Source organism: Myxine glutinosa, chromosome 1, assembly GCF_964187855.1.
Source record: "Myxine glutinosa chromosome 1, kmMyxGlut1.1, whole genome shotgun sequence".
Taxonomy (NCBI): domain Eukaryota; kingdom Metazoa; phylum Chordata; class Myxini; order Myxiniformes; family Myxinidae; genus Myxine; species Myxine glutinosa.
This window is the reverse complement of record NC_136261.1, coordinates 310,861,600-310,886,325: the sequence shown is the minus strand read 5'-3', so window position 1 is coordinate 310,886,325 and position 24,726 is coordinate 310,861,600. Positions and strand designations below refer to the sequence as shown.

The window sequence follows — 24,726 nt, the reverse complement described above, 5'->3', positions numbered from 1 at the left end:
ATGACGGAGGATGCCCAATCGGCGGTGTCTGCCTTTGGAGGCCAACTTTAAAATGTGGTTTGCCCAAGAAAGATCATGGCTTATAGTGAGACCCAGGAGTTTGAATGACAAGACTTCCTCAAGAGGATTGTTAAGAAAGTAAATGGGAGGGTTTGCCATATGGTCCTTTTGGAGAGGGAGAGTAAGAGTGTGAGATTTGTCGGGATTAAAAAACATATTCCAAGTGTTTGACCAGTTTGTGATTTTTTTCAAGGTCTGAAGAGAGGGAAGAGACTGCAGCCTGCCTGTCTGAAAGATGATGGATGTCACGGCAGAGGGGGGATTAATCAGCAAATACATAAAGCGGATTTTCCAGTGTCAGTGTGATAATTGGTGAAGCCTAGAAATAGGACTGGGCCCAGAACACTGACAGGGAGAAGTCTTGACAGTGAGAAGAGATGAAAGGATTCCATTGAGAGCCACATAGCTATGAGGGTAGAGGAAGTCAATAAGCCATATGTGGAGTTGACCCTGGATGCCATTGGCAGAGAGAATGGAGGGTAAGACAGGATGCCAGAGTATATGAAAAGCACGGCAGATGGCCAGAGTTACGGCGCTGATCTCATGGCTGAAATTGAGGGCGTCCATCCATTGTTGGGTGAGTAGAAGCAGCATGTCAAAGGTGGAGTGACCTGGTCTGAATCTGAATTGATGATGAGATGAGGTTGTTGGAAAAAAGGAAGGATTTCATATAAACTGCGATGATGGAATTACATGACCATGCTGATGATTGTAAGCTGATAGGTTAGTAGTTAAGGGGATCAGTTTTTAGACATTTTATGTAATGCAGTGAGGTTGGCATATGCCTCGTGTTGTCTTAACGGATAAAGTGGCTGACTTAACATATTAGTCTTGAGTTTGATCCCCGATCATGTTGTTGAATAGCACGAGGTGGGTTAACTCAGCCTGTCATCCTCTTGAGGTCAGCAAAATGAGTACGAGCTTACTGGCAACAGTGGCACTGCATCAGCAGCACAGCAACCCCTCCAGAAGTTATGCAACCAGCAGCTACAGGCTGCATATAAAAGAACAAGTGATGTTAGCCGATTTTCCAAGCTAAAGAAAGATGACCTTGGGCAAATGATCGGGTGAAAAGGGCAGAGAGAGGATGTGAAAGAGCAGCAGAACAGGTGTTTAGGACATGATGAGCTGATGCCGTCCGGTCCAGTAGCAGGATTTATACTACATAAACAAATACACTTTTTAAAAGAAAATAATAATAATAATAATATACAGTATAAACTATCACTAGCAATAAGTTTATTCCTTAAATTTGAGAAATTCAATGAAACAAGTAACCTTTTGTTGGGTCCTCGTGTTTTCCAAGAAATTTTCTATTCCAGTGAATTTTCGCACAATCAAATTATTATTTTCTACAGTTACCCAGGGCTCGTAGAGGAATGAACACTCACATAGCACATGCAGCACAATGACATTTGGAAACATCAATGTATGTTTACATGAATTACAAGGAAATCAGGAGATAATGGACCAATCGATGCAGTGTATGGAATTTGAACCTGGGATCCCAGATATGGAATAAGATGCCCAAAAGGCCACTTTTACATCGTCTTAATATCAAGTAAGGCATGGTGCTGTTTACATACACAAGTGAAATGTGGAACATGTTCATCTCACCACATATCCACACCCTCGTCATATTTTCTTGCCCCAAAAAGCAACTCTGGAGCTCTGTACCACCTTGAAGCAAGGAAATAGGTAAAATGTGTTCAAACAACACAATAAAGAAAATTATCAAAACAAATCTGACATGTACAATGACATTTTTTCAACATCAATATCTATTAAGGTGTTAAATGGTAAAAACAGGTCTCTGAAGGCAAATCGGAAGAATAAACATCCCAAAATATATTAACAGATTAATTTGAAGGTGGGCTGCCCTCAGGTGTGTGGAAGCAACACCATAAGGGGAGGGGCTCAATAAAACCACACTGAAAAGCTTTCAGCTATACTGGCTTGAAAGCCTAAAACACCGTGTTGGAGTCAGCGGTCATACAGCCTTCTTCGGCCATGGTAACCCACCGGAAGGTCGACTCTTTACCAAAAGCACCAAGGGATCATGAATTCCCATGCATTTTGTAAACATGACTGTAGCTGGCAGATTTAAAACATTCAAGAAAAGGATGAAAATTTTTCTAGTTTGTTTATACACTGCCTCAATGCCTAGACTTGCACTCATGGAGAAGACTATCGCTCAATACAAATTCACAATATTGAATCCTTACAACGGGGGATCAAGGCGTTTGTGTATGTGTATGATAAGGGGAAGATTGAGAGGAAGGCAACAATGAATGTTGACTTGATATCCCTCCTTTTATGGCAAACATGTTCACCTGGTGGCCACCTGGTGGCTGTATAAATGATCATGATCCCTGGAGAACAGCCTGGCTTGACCAAAGTCGGCAATCTTGAGATGTCCTGTTGAACTAACTAGAAGATTTGCTGGTTTTAGGTCCTGTACAAAAATCTGAAATTAGTGAATTACTTCAAACAACAGCATGACAAACAAGAGCAACACCAGGCAGTACGTTATATGAGGCAGATAGGGAAAGGAGAGCAAGAAAAAGAAATGCAGAGAATCTCCAAAGTTACCAACAGCAATAACAACCGCTTGGGGCAGAGTTCAGGCCGGAATTTTAAAGCTTCAGTCTTGGACATGTGCTTCTGCCTTAAACTGTCATCAGCAATACAAAAATGCCAGATTTTTGGCTTGAACTAGATATCAGAAATAGATATATACATACAATACTGTATTAAAAAGGGTGCCATGCATCCATCCATCAGTCTGTCTGTCACCCATTTGTTGGACAGTTCGCCTGACTCCACACACAATTTAAACATGACAAAAAAAATAATCATATGACTGCCATGTTTTTACCTCCACTGCCGAAGGTGGGAGGAGGTTATGTTTTCACCCCTGTCTGTTTGTCTATCTGTTTGTGAACAGGATATTGTTACAGATACGACTTTGATGGTATGGTGGGCCGAGCGGGATGGCCGCCGTATCCGTACAAGTTACCCGATTGTGCCCGAATGTTGACTAATCGCGCTACGCTGGCTCAATAGGAAAGAGAAGACACCCGGCTGGGTTACAATCACACAATACGACACCAGGGGTTCAGTTCTCAAGACCTCCGGAGGAGGTTATATTAAGGCGGAAAAGGTTAGATTACAGGGACAAGAGGGAAACATAGGAAGGTGGGCACTTAGACACAACCTTATATTAACCCTAGACAGACCACAGATAAACGGGACAACGCTGACTCACACGGGATTTGATGGAAAGGGGAGGCAGGTCGCGATGGCTCAGGTGCACCTGGCTCCGGGACAGAATCACGTACGGTGGTGTCCAGCAGATGCGGGGAGGTCGCTCAGCGCTCGTGGGTCGCGACTTTGGTGGAGATGCCGGGGAGGTCGCTCAGCGCTCGGGAGGGTGGCGTCTTGTCCTTCCAAGCTCGGGGCGCATCTGACGTCACGTCCGGCGCGGGGCCGCGTATATCCGGCCGGGGAGTCACGCCCTCGCTCGTTAGCTCCGCCCCATATGGCATCGGCCCATGGCTTCTCATTGGGTGCGGGGGTTACCGGCTCCGCCCTTGACGAGGGGCCGACAGGGAGCCCCCTTCTGGGTAACCCCGTCGAGCACATGTTCAATGGCGGCCAACCGAGCCGGAGTGAGGACGCAAAGCCGCTGTTGTTGTGGTTGTTGTTGGAGCTTGAGATGATGGGAAGAGATGCGGGGAGGTATGGGAAGGTCCTAAACTCCTACTGGTGCCATATCATCACATTCTGGTGCAACGAAGAGTCATAATTAATGGAAACAAGTCCTTAACTGACATAGATTAAGAATAACTAGCAAGATGTCCTATAATTGTCTACGTGTGGTGCGGGGGACCTGGGCACGACATTTAATGGGGGAATGAAGGGGAAGATCGGCTCTAATGGGTGTTGTTTACAGACAATGGGACTAGGGAATGGGGTAAGGGGAGAGTTGGGGAGTATCGGAGAAGATAGGGGAATATTTACAAGCGGATATGGAGGTCAAATTCCATATTCGCAACATTGCACCCTTCTCTACCCTCGGGGCGTCCCGACCCGATAAATTTTTACCTACTTTAGTGTGGCACGCAATGTAGTTCCCTCTACTATTAACTCTACCCTGAGTGCGACAGTTTTATAGATATTCACAAATGAGTAAATATGTCCCCCTGCGACGTTGCACCCTTCTCCTCTCAGAAACACACCCACAGGATAACCGAATCCGGAAAGAATCCTCAAACTAAACATACAGCCGGTAGGGAGCATTATTTACAAGACTACGCTGATATTTACACTACGATCCAGGACCTGTCTTTGGAGGAACACATGCAGATGTTATGCATAGAGAGAGCGCGCTTGCCAACATCGATACACCAACCCACGAGTGCTCTGTGGCCGACGGCCTTTAATAACGTGCAGAGCACCCTTTCCGAGCATCAACAGCACCACCCCACCACCAATCGGTGCAGTCACCATTGTTCAATGAAATAAAAATAAATTCGACAACCCCTAACCCTGCAGGTGTCTCTTGCTCTTCTTGTGGTGCACTTGGTGTTAATTATTAGTGGTTCACCTGTATGGCATAGGTGCCCCGTTGACCCATAGGTCCATCCCCGGGTGGTGCTTGGCCGCAAAAGAACTACGGTCCATTGTGGGTGGCCACCAACATTGCGGTCCATATGGTGTATCGATCCAGGCAACAAGCAGCGAAAGTGCAGGCCCACAACTGCGCAGCCAGCACCTCTCTTTCCTCTCTCTCTACCCCAAAGCCAGATCCTCGGAGGTGGGAGACAAAAGAAGCAGACAAGTGAGTAAGGTGGTAAGGGCGCAAAAGTGCACGCAATATAAGGTAATGCACACTGGGGGCACATGGGAACCAGGTGAGACAGGTACGTTCCTATCGTACGCCCCCCCCCCCCACCAGGTAACCTACATGGCCCCTCCCTTACCCCTTACTGTATCCACACAACACAACACTACCCATAAACATCTACTTTACAAATCAACAAACATCCCTACTGTCTTCCCCGTTCCTCCCATATACCAAATTCGTCTTCTCTCCCTCCTAACCAATCAAATTTGCCATTTTCAACTCTCATCAAAATTTGCCATCTCCAACTGCACATCAAAATTTGCCATCACCAATTCATCATCAGTCCCTCCTAAGGAGGGAGAGATGGAATCACCCCAATGTCTCATCCACGTCGTGATGCGTCTCACAAATCCACAACAATTCTCATTTCTGCAACAAAACAAAGAAAACACAGGTGTGGAGTCATCATCATCACCACAGGTAAGTGGCTGCGTATGGTGCGACAGGTTCATCAATCCTAACTATTTCCTAAATGACTTTAACAACTTTACACTACCCGGGGTCTTTCTCCGGCCAAACCATTGGCCCTCTTACACTATGGGTTCTAAAACCAATTCCCATTGGCCAAACTGTGGTGCTCTTCAATTTGGGGTCTCATTCCCCCGATTCATCTCCCGGTGCCCTCGCACAATTTCTGGGCTGCGGCGTGTACCTCTCCCAGTGGGTCTACCCACCTGCACACCTCCACCACTGCAGTTGCCTCCGAGCTTACCTGCTCCTCACCCTAACCTAACTACCTGGGGAAGGCCCTCTGGCTCTCTCCCCACTCCGTGCCCTCTCTGGCACTGGGCTGCCCGATCCACACCCGGGATCCTCAGGCACCCACTCACAACTACCGGCTCCCAGAGCCCACCTGCGGCCTCACCTGGCCGACATCCTCACAGTGGTGGAGTGCCCAACCAACTACACACACTAACAGGCTACACGCCCAGCCATTTCCACAACACTAATGCACCCATTCACAACACCATTCTGCAACCGCACCACAAATGCCAATATCCAACCACAATTTACCTGCACCCTCTACCTAACACTTACACTACCCGCCCCGGGTGCTCGTGAAAGGGGTCCACTCTTCCCCCATCCACACCTTCGCACCATGCACACCACTCCGTACCACTCACTCCAACTTTCTCCACACACCTGTACTTGCACACCTGTGCTCTCACACCTGGTGCCACCTGCACCCTTCTCTCCCCAAGCGCATTCGCGCTGATCCACAACACTCACTACTCATACACTGCTCCACACACCTGTCCAGTTGCACACCTGTGCAATCACACCTGTTCAATTCTCACACACACAGCATCATCTCAGCTAACTACTCCCTTCTGAAACTTGCGCTTCCCAGTCGTCCCTTTAAACTATTGCGCTCCCTCGTCATCATCATCCATACTAATCTACCTGCGTCCCCACTACAGGTATCAGTCACTAACTAAACTTAACGTTACCTAATGTCAATCTCTTCTAGATCCCTACACACCATATCCTAACCCACCCGGGCTAGTTTTCACTGCCATACACCCCATAATCTATTGCTCCTTTGCCCCACCACATGGGAAAGGTGGCAGGGATGCCACCCTCTCCCACCGGGCCTATCGCTCCTCAATCCCCCAGTCCTCTGGCACTAATAAGCCCCCCTTATTCAGAGGTACTGGGTCCCGCCTCGGCATCTAAAGCCGAGGCGATCCACGGGGGCGCCTGCTCGCCGGTGTAAGGTCTTATCCGGTCGGCGTGGACGATCCGAGGGAGGGCTCGTGGCCCCATTTTGATCTTAAAGACCACGTCACAGATTTGCGACAGGACGACTCCTGGGCCTTGCCAGGGGGAGGTGAGTTTTGGGCACCTTCCCTTCCGCCTCCGGGGATTAAAGAACCAAATCTTCATCCCCGGAGCGTATTGACTCCCCTGGCTCCGGTCGTCGTACCTGCGCTTCATCTTTTCCCCCGCCAGATGGAGTTGGCGGCGGGCGAAGGCATGGACTAGCTCCATGCCTTCCTCTAGGTGACGTGCGTACCCCTCCCTCGGCGGGTTAACCACCGTGTCTGGCACGGGACCGCATAGCAAGTCGGCGGGAGCCCGTAACTCCCGCCCATACATAAGCAACGCTGGACTGCATGCGGTGGCCCCGTGCTGGCTGGTTCGGTAGGCCATGAGCAAGTAAGGGAGATGTTCGTCCCAGTCATCCTGACGGGTGGTGGTGAACAGTGCCAGTTGTTGGATTAGAGTTCGATTGAATCTTTCCACCATCCCGTCAGATTGAGGTCTTAAAGGCGTTGTTCTGGTTTTCCGAATTGACAGGAGACTGCACACATCTTTTAGCAATTTGCTCTCAAAATTTCGTCCCTGGTCGGTGTGCAACTCCTGTGGAATCCCATGCCGGCACACAAATCCTTCCACGAAGGCCTGCGCTACCACCCCTGCTTCTTGGTTGGGGAGGGCGTAGGCCTCCGGCCACTTGGTGAAATAGTCCATTACAACGAGGATATACTTATTACCTTGGCGGGTGCGGGGCAGCGGTCCTAGAATATCCATAGCCACCCGCTCAAGGGGGGCCCCCACCTGATGTAATTGAAGGGGGGCCCTCATCCTCCGTGCTGGTCCCTTTTTGGCAGAACAGGCGTCGCATCTCCGACACCAGTCCTGTATGTCGCGCCCCATATTCACCCAATAGAACCTCCGGCGGACCCGAGATATTGTCTTTGTCCTGCCCAAATGGCCGCCGGAGCGGGTACCATGCACCTGTTGCAATATGACGTTCTTGAATTTGTCAGGGACTATCACCAGCCAGGAAGTTCGATCAGAGGGAACCTCCACCCACTTGCGATACAAGATGTTGCCTTTCAATGCCAGGGTCTGCCACTGAGCCCAATATGCCTTTGTCTGCGCCCCGAGGGGGGTGACCTCTTCCCCCTTTGGTCTTTGCCCCAATTTGACCCATTGGAACACCGGCCCCAGAACAGGATCCTCCTGCTGGGCCGTGCTCCAAGCCAACTCTCCAAATTCCTCGTCCGCGGTTAGTGGCAAAATTGGCCCTCTCACCCGGGTTGCCCGGACGACGAGAATCGGGGCGGAATCGCCCAATTGCTCCCTCTCCTCGTGTCTCGCACAAAATTTACAGTTTTCCCCCAGACAAGGACGCCGAGAGAGTGCGTCCGCATTACCATGGGCCTTCCCGGCCCTATGGGCCACATCAAAATCGTACTGCTGCAACTTTTCCAACCACCTTGCAATTTGGCCCTCCGGTTCCTTGAACCGAAGGAGCCATTGCAAGGAGGAATGGTCAGTTCTAACCAAAAATTTCCGCCCGTACAAGTACGGGTGGAAATGGTTCATGGCAGCCAGCATAGCCAATAACTCTTTGCGAGTGACGCAATAATTTCTCTCGGGCCTACTTAAGGCCCGACTATAATAACCAATCACTCTCTCCACGCCCTCCTGTGTCTGAGACAAAACTGCGCCCAATCCTTCCTGGCTCGCATCCGTGTCCAGGGTAAATGTCCCGTCACTAGTGGGGTAAGCTAGAAGGGGTGCGGATGTTAGACACCCCTTCAATTTTTGGAAGGCCTCGTGGCACTCCCGTGTCCAATTAAATCGCGTCCCGTTCTCCGTAAGCCGGTGGAGGGGACGGGCCAACTCCGCAAATTTCGCCACAAAGCGCCGGTAGTAGGAGCAGAGTCCCAAAAATCCCCGCACCTCTTTGATGGTACGTGGTGCGGGCCACTCCTCTACCGCTTTAATTTTGTCTGGGTCTGTTTTTACCCCCTCGCGGCCAATCACGTGACCTAGATAGGCCACCTCTCTTGCAAACAAAGTGCACTTACTCGGGTTCAGCTTCAACCCTGCCTGTCTGAGGCACCCGAACACCTGGTCCAAATTAGCTAGTGCCTGGGGGAACGTTTGGGCATGTACCAGGACGTCATCCAGGTACACCAGGCATGACTGCCATGGCATGCCGCCTAGTACATGCTCCATCAATCTCTCAAAGGTGGCGGGGGCGTTACACAAACCAAACGGCATCACAGTAAACTGATACAGTCCCTTACCTGTGGAAAATGCCGTTTTCTCCTTCCCTGCCCTATCCATCTCCACCTGCCAATACCCACTCTTGAGGTCCAAAGTTGTGAACCAATTTGAGCCCGCAACGGCATCGAGGGTGTCATCAATCCTTGGCAGGGGATATGAGTCCTTGAGTGTCACGTTGTTTAGCTGGCGATAGTCCACGCAGAACCGCGTGGTCCCATCCTTCTTTTTGACCAGCACAACAGGTGACATCCAAGGACTTCCCGAGGGCTCGATCACACCTGCGTCGAGCATTTTTGCAACCTGCTCGTCAGCTTCCGCCCTCTTGCTCCAAGGGAGCCGTCGGGCGGCCTGACGAATAGGCCGGGCCTCACCGGTGTGGATCTGATGTTTCACCAGGCCCGTACGTCCAATATCCTCGGTGGACAGGGAGAAGAGGTCCAAATGGGACCCAACCAGTTTGTGTAAGGCCTCCCTCTGGGTACCTCCCAACTCTACGCTACTACGATTTACCATCTCGCAAATGGGATCGGGCCAATTCCTACTTGTTATTGAAGGCTCCCCCCGGGGTCGGCTCGGCTGGACGTTCTCGCCCCTCACTGTCGCGACTTCCTCAACTGGGGTGCAGCCAGCTACCCTCGTGCCCCTTACTATAGTGCGTGGTTCTGTACTCACATTTACTACTCGGACGGCCACTACCGGTCCGTCCGTTTTTACAAGGGTGCGGCCCACGATTAAACCCGGTATGGACTGCGCTGCCACCGGTTCGACCAGGCCGCAGGACTCCTGCCATGTTGGGCGAGCTGCCCACCGGGCCGGCACTATCGCCTCGGCCCTTGGGGGGATGGTCACGGCCTCGGAAGCCTCCAGCTCCGCTCTCTCGGCCGTGCTCACTCCCCCTAACGGCAGCTCTTCTACTCCCACCTGCAGGATCCCCCGGCACAAGTCGATTTTACAACCGCTGGCAGTCAACAGGTCCAACCCTATTAAACATGGGTCGCACACCTCCGCCACCCAAACATCTATCTCCCTCCTTACCGACCCTAACTTGAGGGTCACAGAACCACGCCCTATGATCGGGGCCGTTACCCCGGTAGCAAGCTGCAAACTATAATTTTGCAGGCGCTGGATCTTATCCCAGCCACCTGCGCTCGAATCAAGGACCACAGGGCTGATGATCGTGGCGCTAGCTCCTGTGTCCACTACGGCGTCTACCCCCACGCCGGCAATTTTGCATCTAATTGTCAGGCTACCGGTTCCAATTTGGCCACAATAAATGACCTGTCGCGTCAATGAGGGCTCTCCTCCATCCTCTGCTGCCGAACACCGCCCTACGTGCCCGACACCTTCTAGTTTCCCGGGGTCTGGCGGGGGGGTGTCTGGGGTCGGCTAACCCGCTCCCCCCTGGGCGGAGTTGAGGACCTCAACTGCCGGGGATCATCCCGGCGCGCGTTTCGACAGTGCCGCGCCAGGTGACCCAGGCGGTTGCAGGTATAGCACCTCACCTGATAAGGTGCTTGCCTCCGGAATTCCAAATTCCCCCCCCTGTAGGTCCGGATTGGATTACCCGCTCGTGGTCCACCGCGGGCCACCTCCGTGGCCGCCTGCCATGGTCCAGGTCCCGCCAGGCGCTGGTCCACCAGCCTCCGGACCATGCCCGCCAGGTCAGGACCCACGTCGGGGGCGGGTCCCCTAAGGGGTCCGCCCTCCATCGGGGGTCCCACCTGGCGGACCGCCATTGCGAGACGCTCGCCCCCTCGGGCCAGGGGCCTCGCTGCTTCCCAACGGGCCGCAGCGTCAGCCGCCTGGCTCAGAGTCTGCGGGCGCCACATGGCGAGCTGTTGCCGGAGCTCAATATCCGGGAGGGCCTGGATAAAATGGTCCAGCGCCAGGCTTTCCCGGGAATCCGCTGCCATGCTAGCATGTGCGATCCCCACTGCGCGGCGAATGTCGTGGGCAAGTTCCCCGATGGCTTCCTGGGGCTTGCGTTTTCGCAGCGCGAGCTGAGCTTTAACAAGCTCGCTCTGCTGTTCTATTCCGAATCGATTAATTAGGGCGTCGCGGAGGGCTGGCAGGGTGAGAGCACCCGCTGGTAATGCCGTCAGCACCTCCGCCGCCGCGCCGCGCAATGCGGCCACCAGGTGTACTCCACCTTCGTCCTCACCCCAACCGTTGCCCTTACACACACAGTCGAACTGCGCCAGGTACGCGCGTAGATCACTCTTGCCGTCATACGGCGCGAGTGGGACCTTGTGGGACCACCTCGTATGTGAGTCGTTGCCCGCCTGCCGGACCCCGTGCGTCGCCCCTTGCGGGGTCAGCGCGGGGCCGAACCGGCCGGGCCCCCACAGTACACTACCCCCAAGGGGCTCTCGTGCCTCCCCGGTCCCTCCAACAACTACCCCTGTTGGTGTCGATGCATGGGTCACACCTCCGCAACCCGCTACCCATTCCATACCACCACAACCTTGCTCACCCACACCTCGCACCTCTCGTTCCATACCCTCCGGACCAGCCATACACCTCACTCTTGGCCTCTCACGAACATCCGGGTCTATCTCGACCCCCAAGCTTATTAAATCACCTGGCGCATCATACGCACGACCATATTGGTCACCACTTACACCGGGTCCTCTTTCTCTTCGCTTCTCCTCCATCACCTGCGAATCCCTCATCCGGTTAATGAGCACATCATCACGATCCGAACACAGACTTTGGACCAATTCTTTTACTTCCTCCTTTATCTCTTTCTTATCCTCTCTCCGTCGCTTCTTAATTTCGCTCACCCCTTCTTCCACTTCCTCTAATTTTTGCTTCATCTCCTTCATCTCTTCGTGCGCCCCTTTAAGTTCTTCCTCTAACTCCACTTTATTTTTTTCTATGTGCTCCCGCACCTCCCGCTCTTTAACCTCCATTACCTCTACCACCTTGTCCATTTTCCTCGTCAGGTCCTCATGTACCGTCTGGCACTCTTTTTTAATTACCCCTACGTCCTTTTTCATCTCCTTCTGTGTCGATTTTAAACCCTCTATTACCGCTGTGTTCTTCTTTACCTGGTCCCCCAACTCCTTTTGTCCCACTGTCAGTTGTTCTACTCCCAGCGTCAACTCCTCTATACCACCTTGCAATTTTACAGTCCCCTTTCTCACCTCTTTCTCCATGCGCTCCTTACAGTGCCTCACCTCCTCGCGCACTCCTCCGACCTCCTCACTCACTCCTCTTCTGATCTCCTCTCCCATCACTTGCATCTCCTGCCCAGATGCCACCCTCATCTGCTCCATTTCCTCCCTGTGAGCATCCAGTTTGGTTTCTACCCCCATTCTGACCCCCTCTATCTGCTGCTCCATTTGTTTAACTTCCCTTTCCGCTTGGTCCCTCATGTCCCTCAATTTGCCTTCCATACTGTTTTCTAACCCCTCTAACCCTTTTTGCATCCCTTCCATTTGATTCTCTTGAGCGGCCATTCTGTTTTCTACCCCCGTTAACCCATTCTTTACTTCTTTTATCCCGTTGTCTAACTCCTCAAAATTATTGTCTAACTTCTCAATTTTCTTGTCTAACTCCTCAAAATTATTGTCTAACTTCTCAATTTTCTTGTCTAACTCCTCAAAATTATTGTCTAACTTCTCAATTTTCTTGTCTAACTCCTCAAAATTATTGTCTAACTTCTCACTGGTACCCCTCGCTTCGTCCCTCATTACCCCCATTTGGTTTCCCATTACCCCCATTTGGCCCTCCATTCGCCCACTATCAACCCTCATTTGCTCACTCTGAGCATCCATCCGGTTCCCCAATTGGTTACTCTGCAGTTTGAGGGACGCCTGCATTTGCGCCATAAATTGCTCCATGAGGACCTGCATCTGGGCCATCCCTCCCACTTGTGCAGCGGGTGCGGCCGCCGTAGCTATGTGCGAGGCGCAATTTCGCGCGTCTGCTACCCCCGCTGTTTCGCTCTCCTCATGTCCCTCATGTCCCTCAATTTGGTCCTGGACCGACCCTGCTTCACTCTCCCCTACCGGACCCCAGCCGTCTTGATCCGCCATAGCGCGACTTTCAAAATTCGGTTTTTATTTTTTATTTTCGTAAAACAAATTGAAATTTCGCCGTTATAATTTCGCGCGGGAAACGCGCTCCGAATCGATTTTCCCTCCCAAAATTTGGGCCTAACTAATTTAGTCCCGGGTTCGAATTCCACTCCTCGACACCAATTGTTACAGATACGACTTTGATGGTATGGTGGGCCGAGCGGGATGGCCGCCGTATCCGTACAAGTTACCCGATTGTGCCCGAATGTTGACTAATCGCGCTACGCTGGCTCAATAGGAAAGAGAAGACACCCGGCTGGGTTACAATCACACAATACGACACCAGGGGTTCAGTTCTCAAGACCTCCGGAGGAGGTTATATTAAGGCGGAAAAGGTTAGATTACAGGGACAAGAGGGAAACATAGGAAGGTGGGCACTTAGACACAACCTTATATTAACCCTAGACAGACCACAGATAAACGGGACAACGCTGACTCACACGGGATTTGATGGAAAGGGGAGGCAGGTCGCGATGGCTCAGGTGCACCTGGCTCCGGGACAGAATCACGTACGGTGGTGTCCAGCAGATGCGGGGAGGTCGCTCAGCGCTCGTGGGTCGCGACTTTGGTGGAGATGCCGGGGAGGTCGCTCAGCGCTCGGGAGGGTGGCGTCTTGTCCTTCCAAGCTCGGGGCGCATCTGACGTCACGTCCGGCGCGGGGCCGCGTATATCCGGCCGGGGAGTCACGCCCTCGCTCGTTAGCTCCGCCCCATATGGCATCGGCCCATGGCTTCTCATTGGGTGCGGGGGTTACCGGCTCCGCCCTTGACGAGGGGCCGACAGGGAGCCCCCTTCTGGGTAACCCCGTCGAGCACATGTTCAATGGCGGCCAACCGAGCCGGAGTGAGGACGCAAAGCCGCTGTTGTTGTGGTTGTTGTTGGAGCTTGAGATGATGGGAAGAGATGCGGGGAGGTATGGGAAGGTCCTAAACTCCTACTGGTGCCATATCATCACATTCTGGTGCAACGAAGAGTCATAATTAATGGAAACAAGTCCTTAACTGACATAGATTAAGAATAACTAGCAAGATGTCCTATAATTGTCTACGTGTGGTGCGGGGGACCTGGGCACGACATTTAATGGGGGAATGAAGGGGAAGATCGGCTCTAATGGGTGTTGTTTACAGACAATGGGACTAGGGAATGGGGTAAGGGGAGAGTTGGGGAGTATCGGAGAAGATAGGGGAATATTTACAAGCGGATATGGAGGTCAAATTCCATATTCGCAACACTGTCACCCATTTGTTGGACAGTTCGCCTGACTCCACACACAATTTAAACATGACAAAAAAAATAATCATATGACTGCCATGTTTTTACCTCCACTGCCGAAGGTGGGAGGAGGTTATGTTTTCACCCCTGTCTGTTTGTCTATCTGTTTGTGAACAGGATATGTTAAAAGGTTATGTATGGATTCGGACAAAATTTGGCTAAGGTTGGGTGCGTGTGGCAAGGATGAAATGTTTAGATTTTGGCGAAGATCTGATTCCACATCCGGATTCTTCACCACTCAATGATAGAGCCAAAAACAACATATAGCATGATATTTCAATAAGTTGTGGACAACTTATGACCAAACTAGGTGGATGTGTTGGTTACGTGATAAGAACAAGTGATTATATTTTGGTTTATGTCTGGATCCAGATCTGACCTATCAATGTAATATAAAACGTAAACTGTTCAGCCTGGAGGAGGTATGCGCTCTACTGAGTGCCGTTCTCGTTGCTTATTGCTATGCGAAGGCAAAGACACTTTGGAGCTGTCATATTCACATGTTCCATGAATTCCCTACAGATTTTCTCATCTGTGTCCATCACATCACCCTCTCTAACACATTAAATTATTTTTTTGTGCCTGTTGTTTGTGCTCTTTATGACGTAATTAAAACAGTAAGCTTCCTGTTTGGAATGATTTTCAATTCTGTTCGACTGCCAGTTGGACAGACAGAGTGAAAGTATTATCTTACTCCTCTCTACGCATATGCGATCAGGATGATTGGTACCTTAAATTGAACGGCTTAAAAGGAAAGACCTAAAAGGAAAGACTCCTAATCATGTTCTGATTTGTGTTCAAAATACAACAACAACAACATGCATTTTAAAGGCCATTTTCCCTGCTAGAGCGGGGGTTAGCCTTGTGGTCCCCATGACAATCTTCTCCATTTTGCCCTATTTTCTGCATCTCTCCTTGTTAACCCCCTTGCCCACATTTCTTCTTCCACCATCTTTAGCCAAGTCTTTCTCGGTCTTCCCCATCTTCTACTTCCTTCTACATTCATTTCCATCACTCTTCTCAACCAGTCACTTTCATCCTTCCTCAACACATGACCAAACCAAACCAACACATGTTCAAAATATAGCATTAAATTAAAATAAGTTGTTCCTTGATCATAAACTGTTACGACAGACATGAACTACAGTGGCTTCAGAAAGTATGCACAATCCTTGACATTTTCACATCTTGTTGTGTTGCACCCTGAATCCGACCAAATTGAGCAACCGGGAAAGGACCTTGGTCAGGGAGGTGACCAAAAACCCAATGCACATTTTTGACAGAATTACAGATTTCCTTGGCTGAAAGGGGAGAACCAGCCAGAAGGATAACTGCACCTGTTCACAAATCTAGGCGTCATAGGAGAGTGGTCAGACGAAAGCCAGTCCTGAGAAAAAGGCACATGAAAGCACACCTGGAGTTTGCAAAAAGCCACATGAAAGACTCAGAGCATGAGGCTGTAGTCCGACAAGACGAAAATTGAACTCTGACCTGAATCCAAAGCGATACGTCTGGCGGAAACCGAGCAGAGCTCATCACCCATCTAACACCATCCCTACCATGAAGCATGGGGTGGCAGCATCATTCTATTGGAATGCTTTTCAGCAGCAAGGACTGGGAGACTTGTAAGGACAGAGGGAACAATGAATGGAGCCAAATACAGGCAAATCCTTGAGGAGAACCTGCTTCAGATTGCAAAAACCTTAGACTGCAGTGGCAAAGATTTATAATCCAACAGGACAATAACTCCTAGCATAAAGCCAAAGCAATACTGGAATAGCTTCAGAACAAAGAACGTGAAAGTTCTTAAGTGGCCCAGCCAAAGGCCAGACTTGAATCCCATTGAGAATCTGTGGAAAGATTTGAAGATTGCTGTTCATTGACATGCCCCATTTTACTTGACAGAGCTAGAGAAAATCTGCAAGGAAAAATGGCAGAAAATCCCCAAATCCAGATATGCAAAGCTGTTACAGACATACCCAAGAAGGCTTGTAGCTCTAATCACTGCAAAAGAACCTTCTACGAAGTATTGAATCAGGGGTGCTGAATACTTATGTAAATTAGATATTTCTGTATGTCTTTTCAATTAATTTGTTAAATAAAAAAAAATTAAAAAAATGTGGTATTTTGTGTAGATCGGTGACAAAGAAAATCTAAATTTAATCCATTTTAGATTTAGGCTGCAACAACAAAATCTGAAAAAAATCAAAGGGTGTGAATACTTTCTGAAGGCACTGTATCTGCTTTACCCCACTTTTCGCTTCGCGTGAGTGGGGTAAATTACATACATTTCAGTCATACTAGAGTTGTTTGGAAGGCAGCACTCACCCTATGCATTATGCATTTCTTGTGGCAGAAGGCCAGTCCACTCAGTAACATGGCCATGGCACCCTTAACCTGTGCTTCAGAGAGATGATGTTCTGCATTCCGAATAACTTCAGACAAGTTAGAGACCATGTACTCAAACACGAGCACGAAACCTGGACCATGTGGAAACACATCTTTCAGTTTCACCACCTGAGAGGAGTTCAGAGCCACGAAATGTAACAGTTAAAAGGTGAAAAATGAACTTTTCACAATTCATGGTGTAATATTGGTTCACGAATTATCAAACAGAGTGACCACTATATTCGTCATGGGTGTGTGTCTGTCTGTCTGTCTGTCCGCAGCATAACTACACGATGATATCATCCAATCTTGATGAAACTTGGGTGGGAGGTTGATATCATGATCTAGTTGTGTCCTGCCTCGAGTGGGCGTATTGCACCCATTGTGGGCGGAGCCACGTCCGAAAAAGATGTCTTTTTATGGGGTAATCGAGTTCAAGCTACATCTTCTCCGAGGGAGTTGGTGGAATCTGACAGGGGTTTCGGTATTTGGCTAGGCCAATGTCATGTGTCTAGCCCCATGGAGCTCGATTTTTCATTTTCTCCCCAAGGTCAAGGTCACAAGGTCACAAAGTCACGAAATTTAGAAAAGTCGATTTTTGATGGTTTTATTACATTGTTCGCTTCCCGATAGGGTGAAATGTCGTACATGATCTTATATTATCACATAAATCATGAAATACAAGTTTTCCAACAAATTTCAGAATCTTAGACCTTTGACCTTTGAAGGTCACAAAGGTCAAATTTTCAAAGTTGTCGGAATCGAACCGAATTTTCTGTATTGTGTAGCTAACTAACCTCATAACTGATTATACCTTATTTTCTATCTCATTTCAAGGTCAGTAACCTTCGTTTTGACATTTCAAGGTCACAAAGGTCAAATTTTCAAAGTTGTCGGAATCGAACCTAATTTTCTGTATTGTGTAGCTAACTAACCTCATAACTGATTATACCTTATTTTCTATCTCATTTCAAGGTCAGTAACCTTCGTTTTGACATTTCAAGGTCACAAAGGTCAAATTTTCAAAGTTGTCGGAATCGAACCGAATTTTCTGTATTGTGTAGCTAACTAACCTCATAACTGATTATACCTTATTTTCTATCTCATTTCAAGGTCAGTAACCTTCGTTTTGACATTTCAAGGTCACAAAGGTCAAATTTTCAAAGTTGTCGGAATCGAACCGAATTTTCGGTATTGTGTAGCTCTCATAACAGATAATACATTCCTATTTATATTTTTTCAATGTCATGTCGGGGCCCAACACCTGCCATGTGGGACCACGACCCCCCAGTCCGGGCCTGTTTCGGTTATAGTCCGTCCTTCGTCATTGAATACCGCTCGCTCGTGAACCATCGTCGTCTCCTGACGTGTTAAGGAGTACACTTGAGCATCAGAGGCTCTATCACAAAATATCAGGATCCTACAATTGAATGAGGTCACCTTGATAAATACACCGGTGAGGCTCTGCATTGTTAAATGCTCAGTCATGTTTGAATTGACTGCATGACTACAGAAGTCATATTCAACAAAGAATCCATTAATCATTTCAAATAATTTTTGAAGCAGTCTTTGCTCAAAGGCACTCCATATTATACAAGTTTTCATAGTTTAGAATTGGAAGCATGAATATTTGCATATTCTGATCCCAACTGCCCTTGCATCTTTGTAACACAACAAAATATTTGCCACACATCTTAGAGTGATGCAGCGTATCACAATACTCATACAAGGTGACGTGATTCATCTTCACAGAGGACTATACGAACAGGAGAGTTGTTTACATTTCTAATACATCCTTAGTAAGGTGACAACTGCCTCAGCCATAGTTTGAGAAAGTGTGAAATCACAATAACTGGGTAGTTCTGCGGCAGAATCTCTGACTGCATAAACATGGTGGGTGAACACAGCAATTTCTAACTCAAAAAATATTATTTGCCCATTAGCATGCCCCATATCATTATTTGCCCCAAATCATTATGAATTATCCATAAAGGCACAGGTACTTACATATGGGTTGTCTCCGATCTCCTGCAGGGCTTTTATTTCACGAACAGCCTGGTTTGGAAGGCCATCATCAAGCCTCTTCAGAGGAACTTTCTTCAATGCAACGGTCTCTCCGCTCTGAAAGTAAATCTGCTGTGAGGTTCTGTAATTGGAACGTAATACAATTTGGTGTGATGTGTCAATTGCCATTTAATGTCTGGGGTGATTCAACAACAACAACAACAACAAACAAACAAAAAAATAAGCAGCAACCAACTTTTTCATTCTCGCTTAAAGGTAAGGTTCAGATCTGACATTACAACCACAGAGTGGCATTGGTGCCCATAAGGGTTCAGGCTTTCATTGGGGCCCGCAAAACTTTCAAAATGACGTATGAATGCTAAACAACGCCTTTTGAGGTGTGTTTGTGTGTGTGTGCGTGTGCGTGTGCGTGTGTGTGTGCGTTTTACAGTGACTCGGTCTTGCTCCCCGGGAACTTATAACCTGCCGTTGGTAGCACAAAATCTGCAATTCGAATAGTCTTTTAAACATAATTTTCAGCATTTAGATGAAAGATTGGCAATTTCAAGATGGTTCCTACATGCAAATAGTACAGTACTCATGAAAATATAGGAATACGAGAAATATCTATGGATGAGAGGTGTTGGGTTTGTACCATTTCCTGTTAGTAAAGGCTAATGGCCGCAGTGGGTATAACACACATACTCACATGGACAGACTCTTCTCCCTTTACTAAAAGATGCAAAAATCCAAGTGTAATTTCTCTTGTGGGCCCAGAACCAAACAAAAGACATCCATATAGTCTAATGAGATGCTTGTTCGTCCGTCAGTATGTAACTTTCCGTTCCACCCATTAGTTGGACAGCTGGCCTGACTCCACCCACAATTTTAACCTGAAAAATTATATGGCTACCGTGTTGGTGCTTACTGCTATGTGAAGCCAAAGACATCTTCGGAGCTGTCTTATTCACTATCGCCATGCCCTCCCTTTAAGTTTTCCCTTCAGCGTAAAACGACCAAAGTCACTGTTAAAAGGATTATCAATTAATGAAAGGTTGGAGATGATAGTCGTCACAGGCCTTGTGATATCACAATACATATAGGCCTCAACGGTCAAGGAAGTGGTCTGTTGTCTATACACCACCCAAACAACTATGTGGCATTTTCTCACGCATGGCTTAAACCACGGAAGGTGTGCGGGTCCTTGCTATGATTTCCGACTATTTTCTTTGAAACAACTCGACCAGGGATCATAAAACCCATGTAATTATAGAGGTCTTTGTCCGAGGACTTCTGGGAATCTCGTGACATTGTTAAAGAAAACATCCGTTATTATTTACTTTTTTAAACAATGTGTATATATGCATCAGGAAGAAGATTAGTTCCAGGTCGTTTATTGGCACAATTAGGCTGCTCATGGTCACTTCAGAATTGCAATTCCATGGGGTTTCCGCATATCTTGTGGGAATGAGTTGGTCAGGTGACCATGACCATTTCAATCGCGGTTCTGTGACATCGATGATAGCATGATATGGGAGAGGAAAGCGTTAAATATTCTGATATCTCAGTGAGATAATAAATATATGTCATGATCGATGTGGGAACTCCTGATTGTTTTTATGAGTGGGAGGAGGGTGAGAATTGAGTTGGGGATGGGAGAGGGGCGAGAGCAAAGATGGGACAGACTTGTGAAGAGAAGGATGAGTCTTTTGGGGAGGAGGAGGCAGTTGATGAGTTTTAGTTGAGTGGTCTCATTGAAGTCTTGGAGTGGAGAGTGGATTTACGCCTTTGGGTTGGGAGGCACAGGTTGAGGACTTGAGGTTTGTGAGGGGTAGAGTTGAGGATTTGGAGTCACAGCTTATGAACCTTCAACTCCCACACGATTCCCCCCCCCCCCCCCTTCCACACATGACAAATAAATATCATAATTTTAAAATTATCCTGTGCATTAAGAAGCCCCAGATATGACCTTCCCATCGGTGTTAAGCAGAACTCAAGCGTACCGAGCATTCTAGGGTGGATTACATCATTCAGAAAGTATCGTATTGTGCGTCCATAAGATGCAGCGACCCCTGCTGGCTGTGCATGAGAATAACAGATTTTGTTTGATCACCCACTAACCCAGAAGCTCACAAACTGAGTTATCCCTTCATTTGCAAAACTGGCTATTCATTCTTCTCGCACGCACACACGTTTATGGCAGTAATTTATATACTCATGAGGTGACAGGCACACAATGACCTACTCTTTTAGCTCACCCAGAACAAAGTTCCGAGGAGCTTATGCAATGGCACGTTGTCCGTCCGTCAGTACGTAAACTACTGCGACTTCTTCTCTGAAACCGCTGAAGGGATTGTGACCAAACTTGGCACAAATGATATTTGTTGTATTGCGAAGAAAGTTCGTTCACGAAAGAAATGCGAAAGTCTAAGGGGGTTTACCAGGATCAAAGTGGATCCAGGTTTGACCTCTCAAAATAGGAATTTGCTTTTTTCTCAGAAACTACACACACCATTTCGATGAAACTTGACCACAACCTTCATCGCCCATGATGTACCGAAGTTTGTTCACGGCATTAAGAAAATCGAAGTTTGAGGGGATATACGGGGGGGGGGGGGGGGGGGGTCAAAGTGGATCCAGGTTTGACCCCCCCAAATAGATATTTGCTTTTTTCTCAGAAACTACACACACACTTTTGATGAAACTTGACCACAACCATCACCACCTGTGATGTACCAAAGTTTGTTCACGACATTAAAAAAAAATCTGCCCCTTTAGGGGTCTATGGAGGGGTTGCCCCCAAAATAGGTATTTGCTTTCTTCTCAGAAACTACACATGCAATTCCGACCTTTAGTCAGTGCAGTATACAGTTTATTCTACCAGGTGAGCGCCAGAGGTATTGTCCCCAATGTTTTTCAAGCTACCGTGCTATTAACATCCACGAGACCCAAGATAGAGAATGCTAGCAGATGTGATGAAGAAAAAAAAAAAAAAAAAAAAAAAAAAAAACCTTTAGAGGCCATTTTTTCCCCGCAAAGCGGGGGTTGGCCTTTGTCGGGCACCGTGGTTGTTGTTGTTTTTGTTGGTCCCCTTTTTGAAGCAATGTTTTACGGCCGGATGCCCTTCCTGCCGCCAACCCTGTTTGTCGCCTTTTACGACAAGCAGGGAATTACCAGTGAACTGGTACTCAAAATCAGCCTAAAATCCCATAAACCCGAAGGAGGATGCTCTACCCGATATAATGTCCTGCCGGGATGCACCATTGAGATGACAAGATGAATGACAAGATGGATGACATGACAGGATGATGACAAGGATGACAAGATCCCAATTCAGAACTGAATGCATCATCAACTAGAACGGCACTAGGTAGAGAGCATACCTGCACCAGGATGAACAAACAGTTTACGTTTTGTATCCCACTGATAGGCTGGGTCTGGATTCGGATCTGAAGCGAAATCAAATAATTTGTTCCTGTTACATACCCAACTCATCCACCAAGTTTTGTAACAAGTCATCCACAACTTTTTGAGATAACCTGTTCACAAACAGAAAGACAGGGCTGAAAACATAACCTGCATCCACCTTCTGTGGCGGAGGTAACTAGTATACTACACCTGAGCCTTGCATGTTGTGTTGCAGGAACGAGTTGGTGGATCTTCAGGTCTTTCATTTTTTAACATGTTGACAACTCATAGTCAGATAGGGAATTGAAAGTTGAGTGCGCTACCGCAGAGTTATCCGCACAACCGAACACGTTTCAAGTACAGTACAAATGAATGAATGAATGAATATCAATGATCGTTTTAAGGCCATTTTCCCCGCTAGAGCAGGGGTTAGCCTTGCGGGCCCCATGACAATCATGGTTCCCTGTTTGAGGCAATGTTTTTATGGCCGGATGCCCTTCCTGCCGCCAACCCTTGGTCGCCTCTTACGATGCGCAGGAATACGGTGTACCTATTCTAAACCGGGGTACACACCGGTTTCAAGTACAGTACGCACAATACAAAATACTGCATCCACAAAGCATTTTAGATTGACAAATCTAGAGAGAGCAACACATGGATTGCATGCTCCCACTGCTCCACGTAATCATTCATATCTTGAGACTAATCTAGAGAGAGCAACACACTGATTGCATGGTCCCATTGCTCCACGTTATCATTCATATCTTGAGACGAATCTAGAGAGAGCAACACACGGATTGCATGCTCCCATTGCTCCACGTTATCATTCATATCTTGAGACGAATCTAGAGAGAGCAACACACGGATTGCATGCTCCCATTTCTCCACGTAATCATTCACATCTTGAGACGAATCTAGAGAGAGCAACACACGGATTGCATGCTCGCACTGCTCCACGTTATCATTCATATCTTGAGACGAATCTAGAGAGAGCAACACACGGATTGCATGCTCGCACTGCTCCACGTTATCATTCATATCTTGAGACGAATCTAGAGAGAGCAACACACGGATTGCATGCTCCCATTGCTCCACGTTATCAATTATCATTCATATCTTGAGACTGTGACCTCGCCTACAGCTGGAGATGCATATACGAAATACTAAAGACACTACTGTAGTGTATACAGTATATATTTTGATATCCTCACCTCATCATGCTTTGCTTTGAACACGATGCCATGCGCACCTTCCCCAATCTGTCCATAGACTGTATATCGTTCCATCTTCTACTCTAGTAGTAGTACTGGTACCTCAAGAAAAACAAAATCAAAAACGAAACTGTAAAAACAAAGTAAAAGTAAAACTCACAAACAAAAAAAAAAATATATATATATATATATATATATATATACACATTAACATAATTTAGGTACAACATGCACTGTAGTGCTGTCGTAAACCGTTTTGCGACCTTACCGTAAAACTGTCAATCTGTTATTGCCGAGAATTAGTTCTTTAAGAGTACTGGATTGTACTGTATTGCAGTACAGTATTTTCATCCGTGAACGGAAGCCCCAGACATTACGGACAGTCCTTCACTCGGCAGATTAAACTCCTAATCAATCACTTTAATATTTATATAATCGATGCACAGATTTATAAAAACGAGTTACCATTAACCCAGACAAAAAAATAATAATGCCACAAAAGTACTGTCACGCATTATGCCACCGTGGCCGATAGCATATGGTTCCGACGTTTACGGGATGTAAGCAACAATTTGAGAGGAGGACGGGTTTATTATTTGATCCCAATCACGAAGACAAGCACAAACAGCAGACTCCACACATCCATAACATCTTCTTGGCCAAGCGACGCCTCTGGGGTTTTCCGATCCCGGGACCAAAGCGAAAACAGCAAACTTCATCATGTCCTTGCCGATCCGTCTCCCAATTTTGCACAAGTAAAACTATCAAGTGTAGATATTAAAATGATATTGATGGGGGGAACCGGGAAGGAAGACTTTAGAAATCCAGTTCATATTGCACCTTTCTCAGCATGACTTGGGGTGTGTTCCGTTAGCAAACAGCTTGTTAACGCTCACTAAGCGAATTGCTTCATTAAAAACGCTCAAGCAAGCACCCCAACAGAACGGAATGCTCGGTAACGCTTAACAAGATGGCGGTATCTATAGTCTATGACTCTATGTAAACAATGCTATCGTGGTACTCGAACCAATGCTGTCCGGGTCGTCGTATTTCAGTTTTACTCGATCCTCTTGTGACAACTTCCCCCAAACGAATTTATTACCTCCACCACCAAAGGTGGATGGATGGAGGTTAGCCTATATTTTCACACGTGTCTGTCTGTCTGTCTGTCTGTCTTTGTTTGTTACTTGCCGGAATAGATTCCGGCAAGTATGTTGGTTGGTTGGTTTGTCTGTCTGTCTGTCTGTCTGTTTGTGCGTGCGCAGTACTACGTCTACATCGTTGCACATAGCATCACCATACTTTACACACATATTTGCTTTGCCCTGGAATAGACTGTGCCCAATTTTTTTAACTCTCTAGGCCC

The 24,726-nt window shown here is 47.7% G+C and overlaps 1 protein-coding gene across 6 annotated transcripts in view; it reads right to left on the bottom strand.

Moving 5' to 3' along the window:
* The window catches only part of CDK20 (cyclin dependent kinase 20), a 36,307-nt gene extending 12,554 nt beyond the window's left edge, over positions 1-23,753 (bottom strand). Inside the window, exons 1-6 of one of the 6 annotated variants that reach the window (XM_078768691.1) lie at positions 23,629-23,753; positions 23,361-23,462; positions 18,745-18,858; positions 16,678-16,866; positions 2,394-2,515; positions 1,678-1,740 (exon numbers count right to left, since the gene is read on the bottom strand). In XM_078768691.1, the coding sequence (XP_078624817.1) occupies positions 1,678-1,740; positions 2,394-2,515; positions 16,678-16,866; positions 18,745-18,858; positions 23,361-23,435 (563 nt within the window). In that variant the 5' untranslated portion in view covers positions 23,436-23,462; positions 23,629-23,753. Of the gene's footprint in view, positions 1-1,677; positions 1,741-2,393; positions 2,516-16,677; positions 16,867-18,744; positions 18,884-23,360; positions 23,491-23,628 lie in introns of all 6 variants that reach the window. The other 5 variants (XM_078768669.1, XM_078768678.1, XM_078768696.1 and 2 more) reach the window with 5 other exon arrangements.
* Between the last annotated feature and the right edge of the window lie 973 nt (positions 23,754-24,726).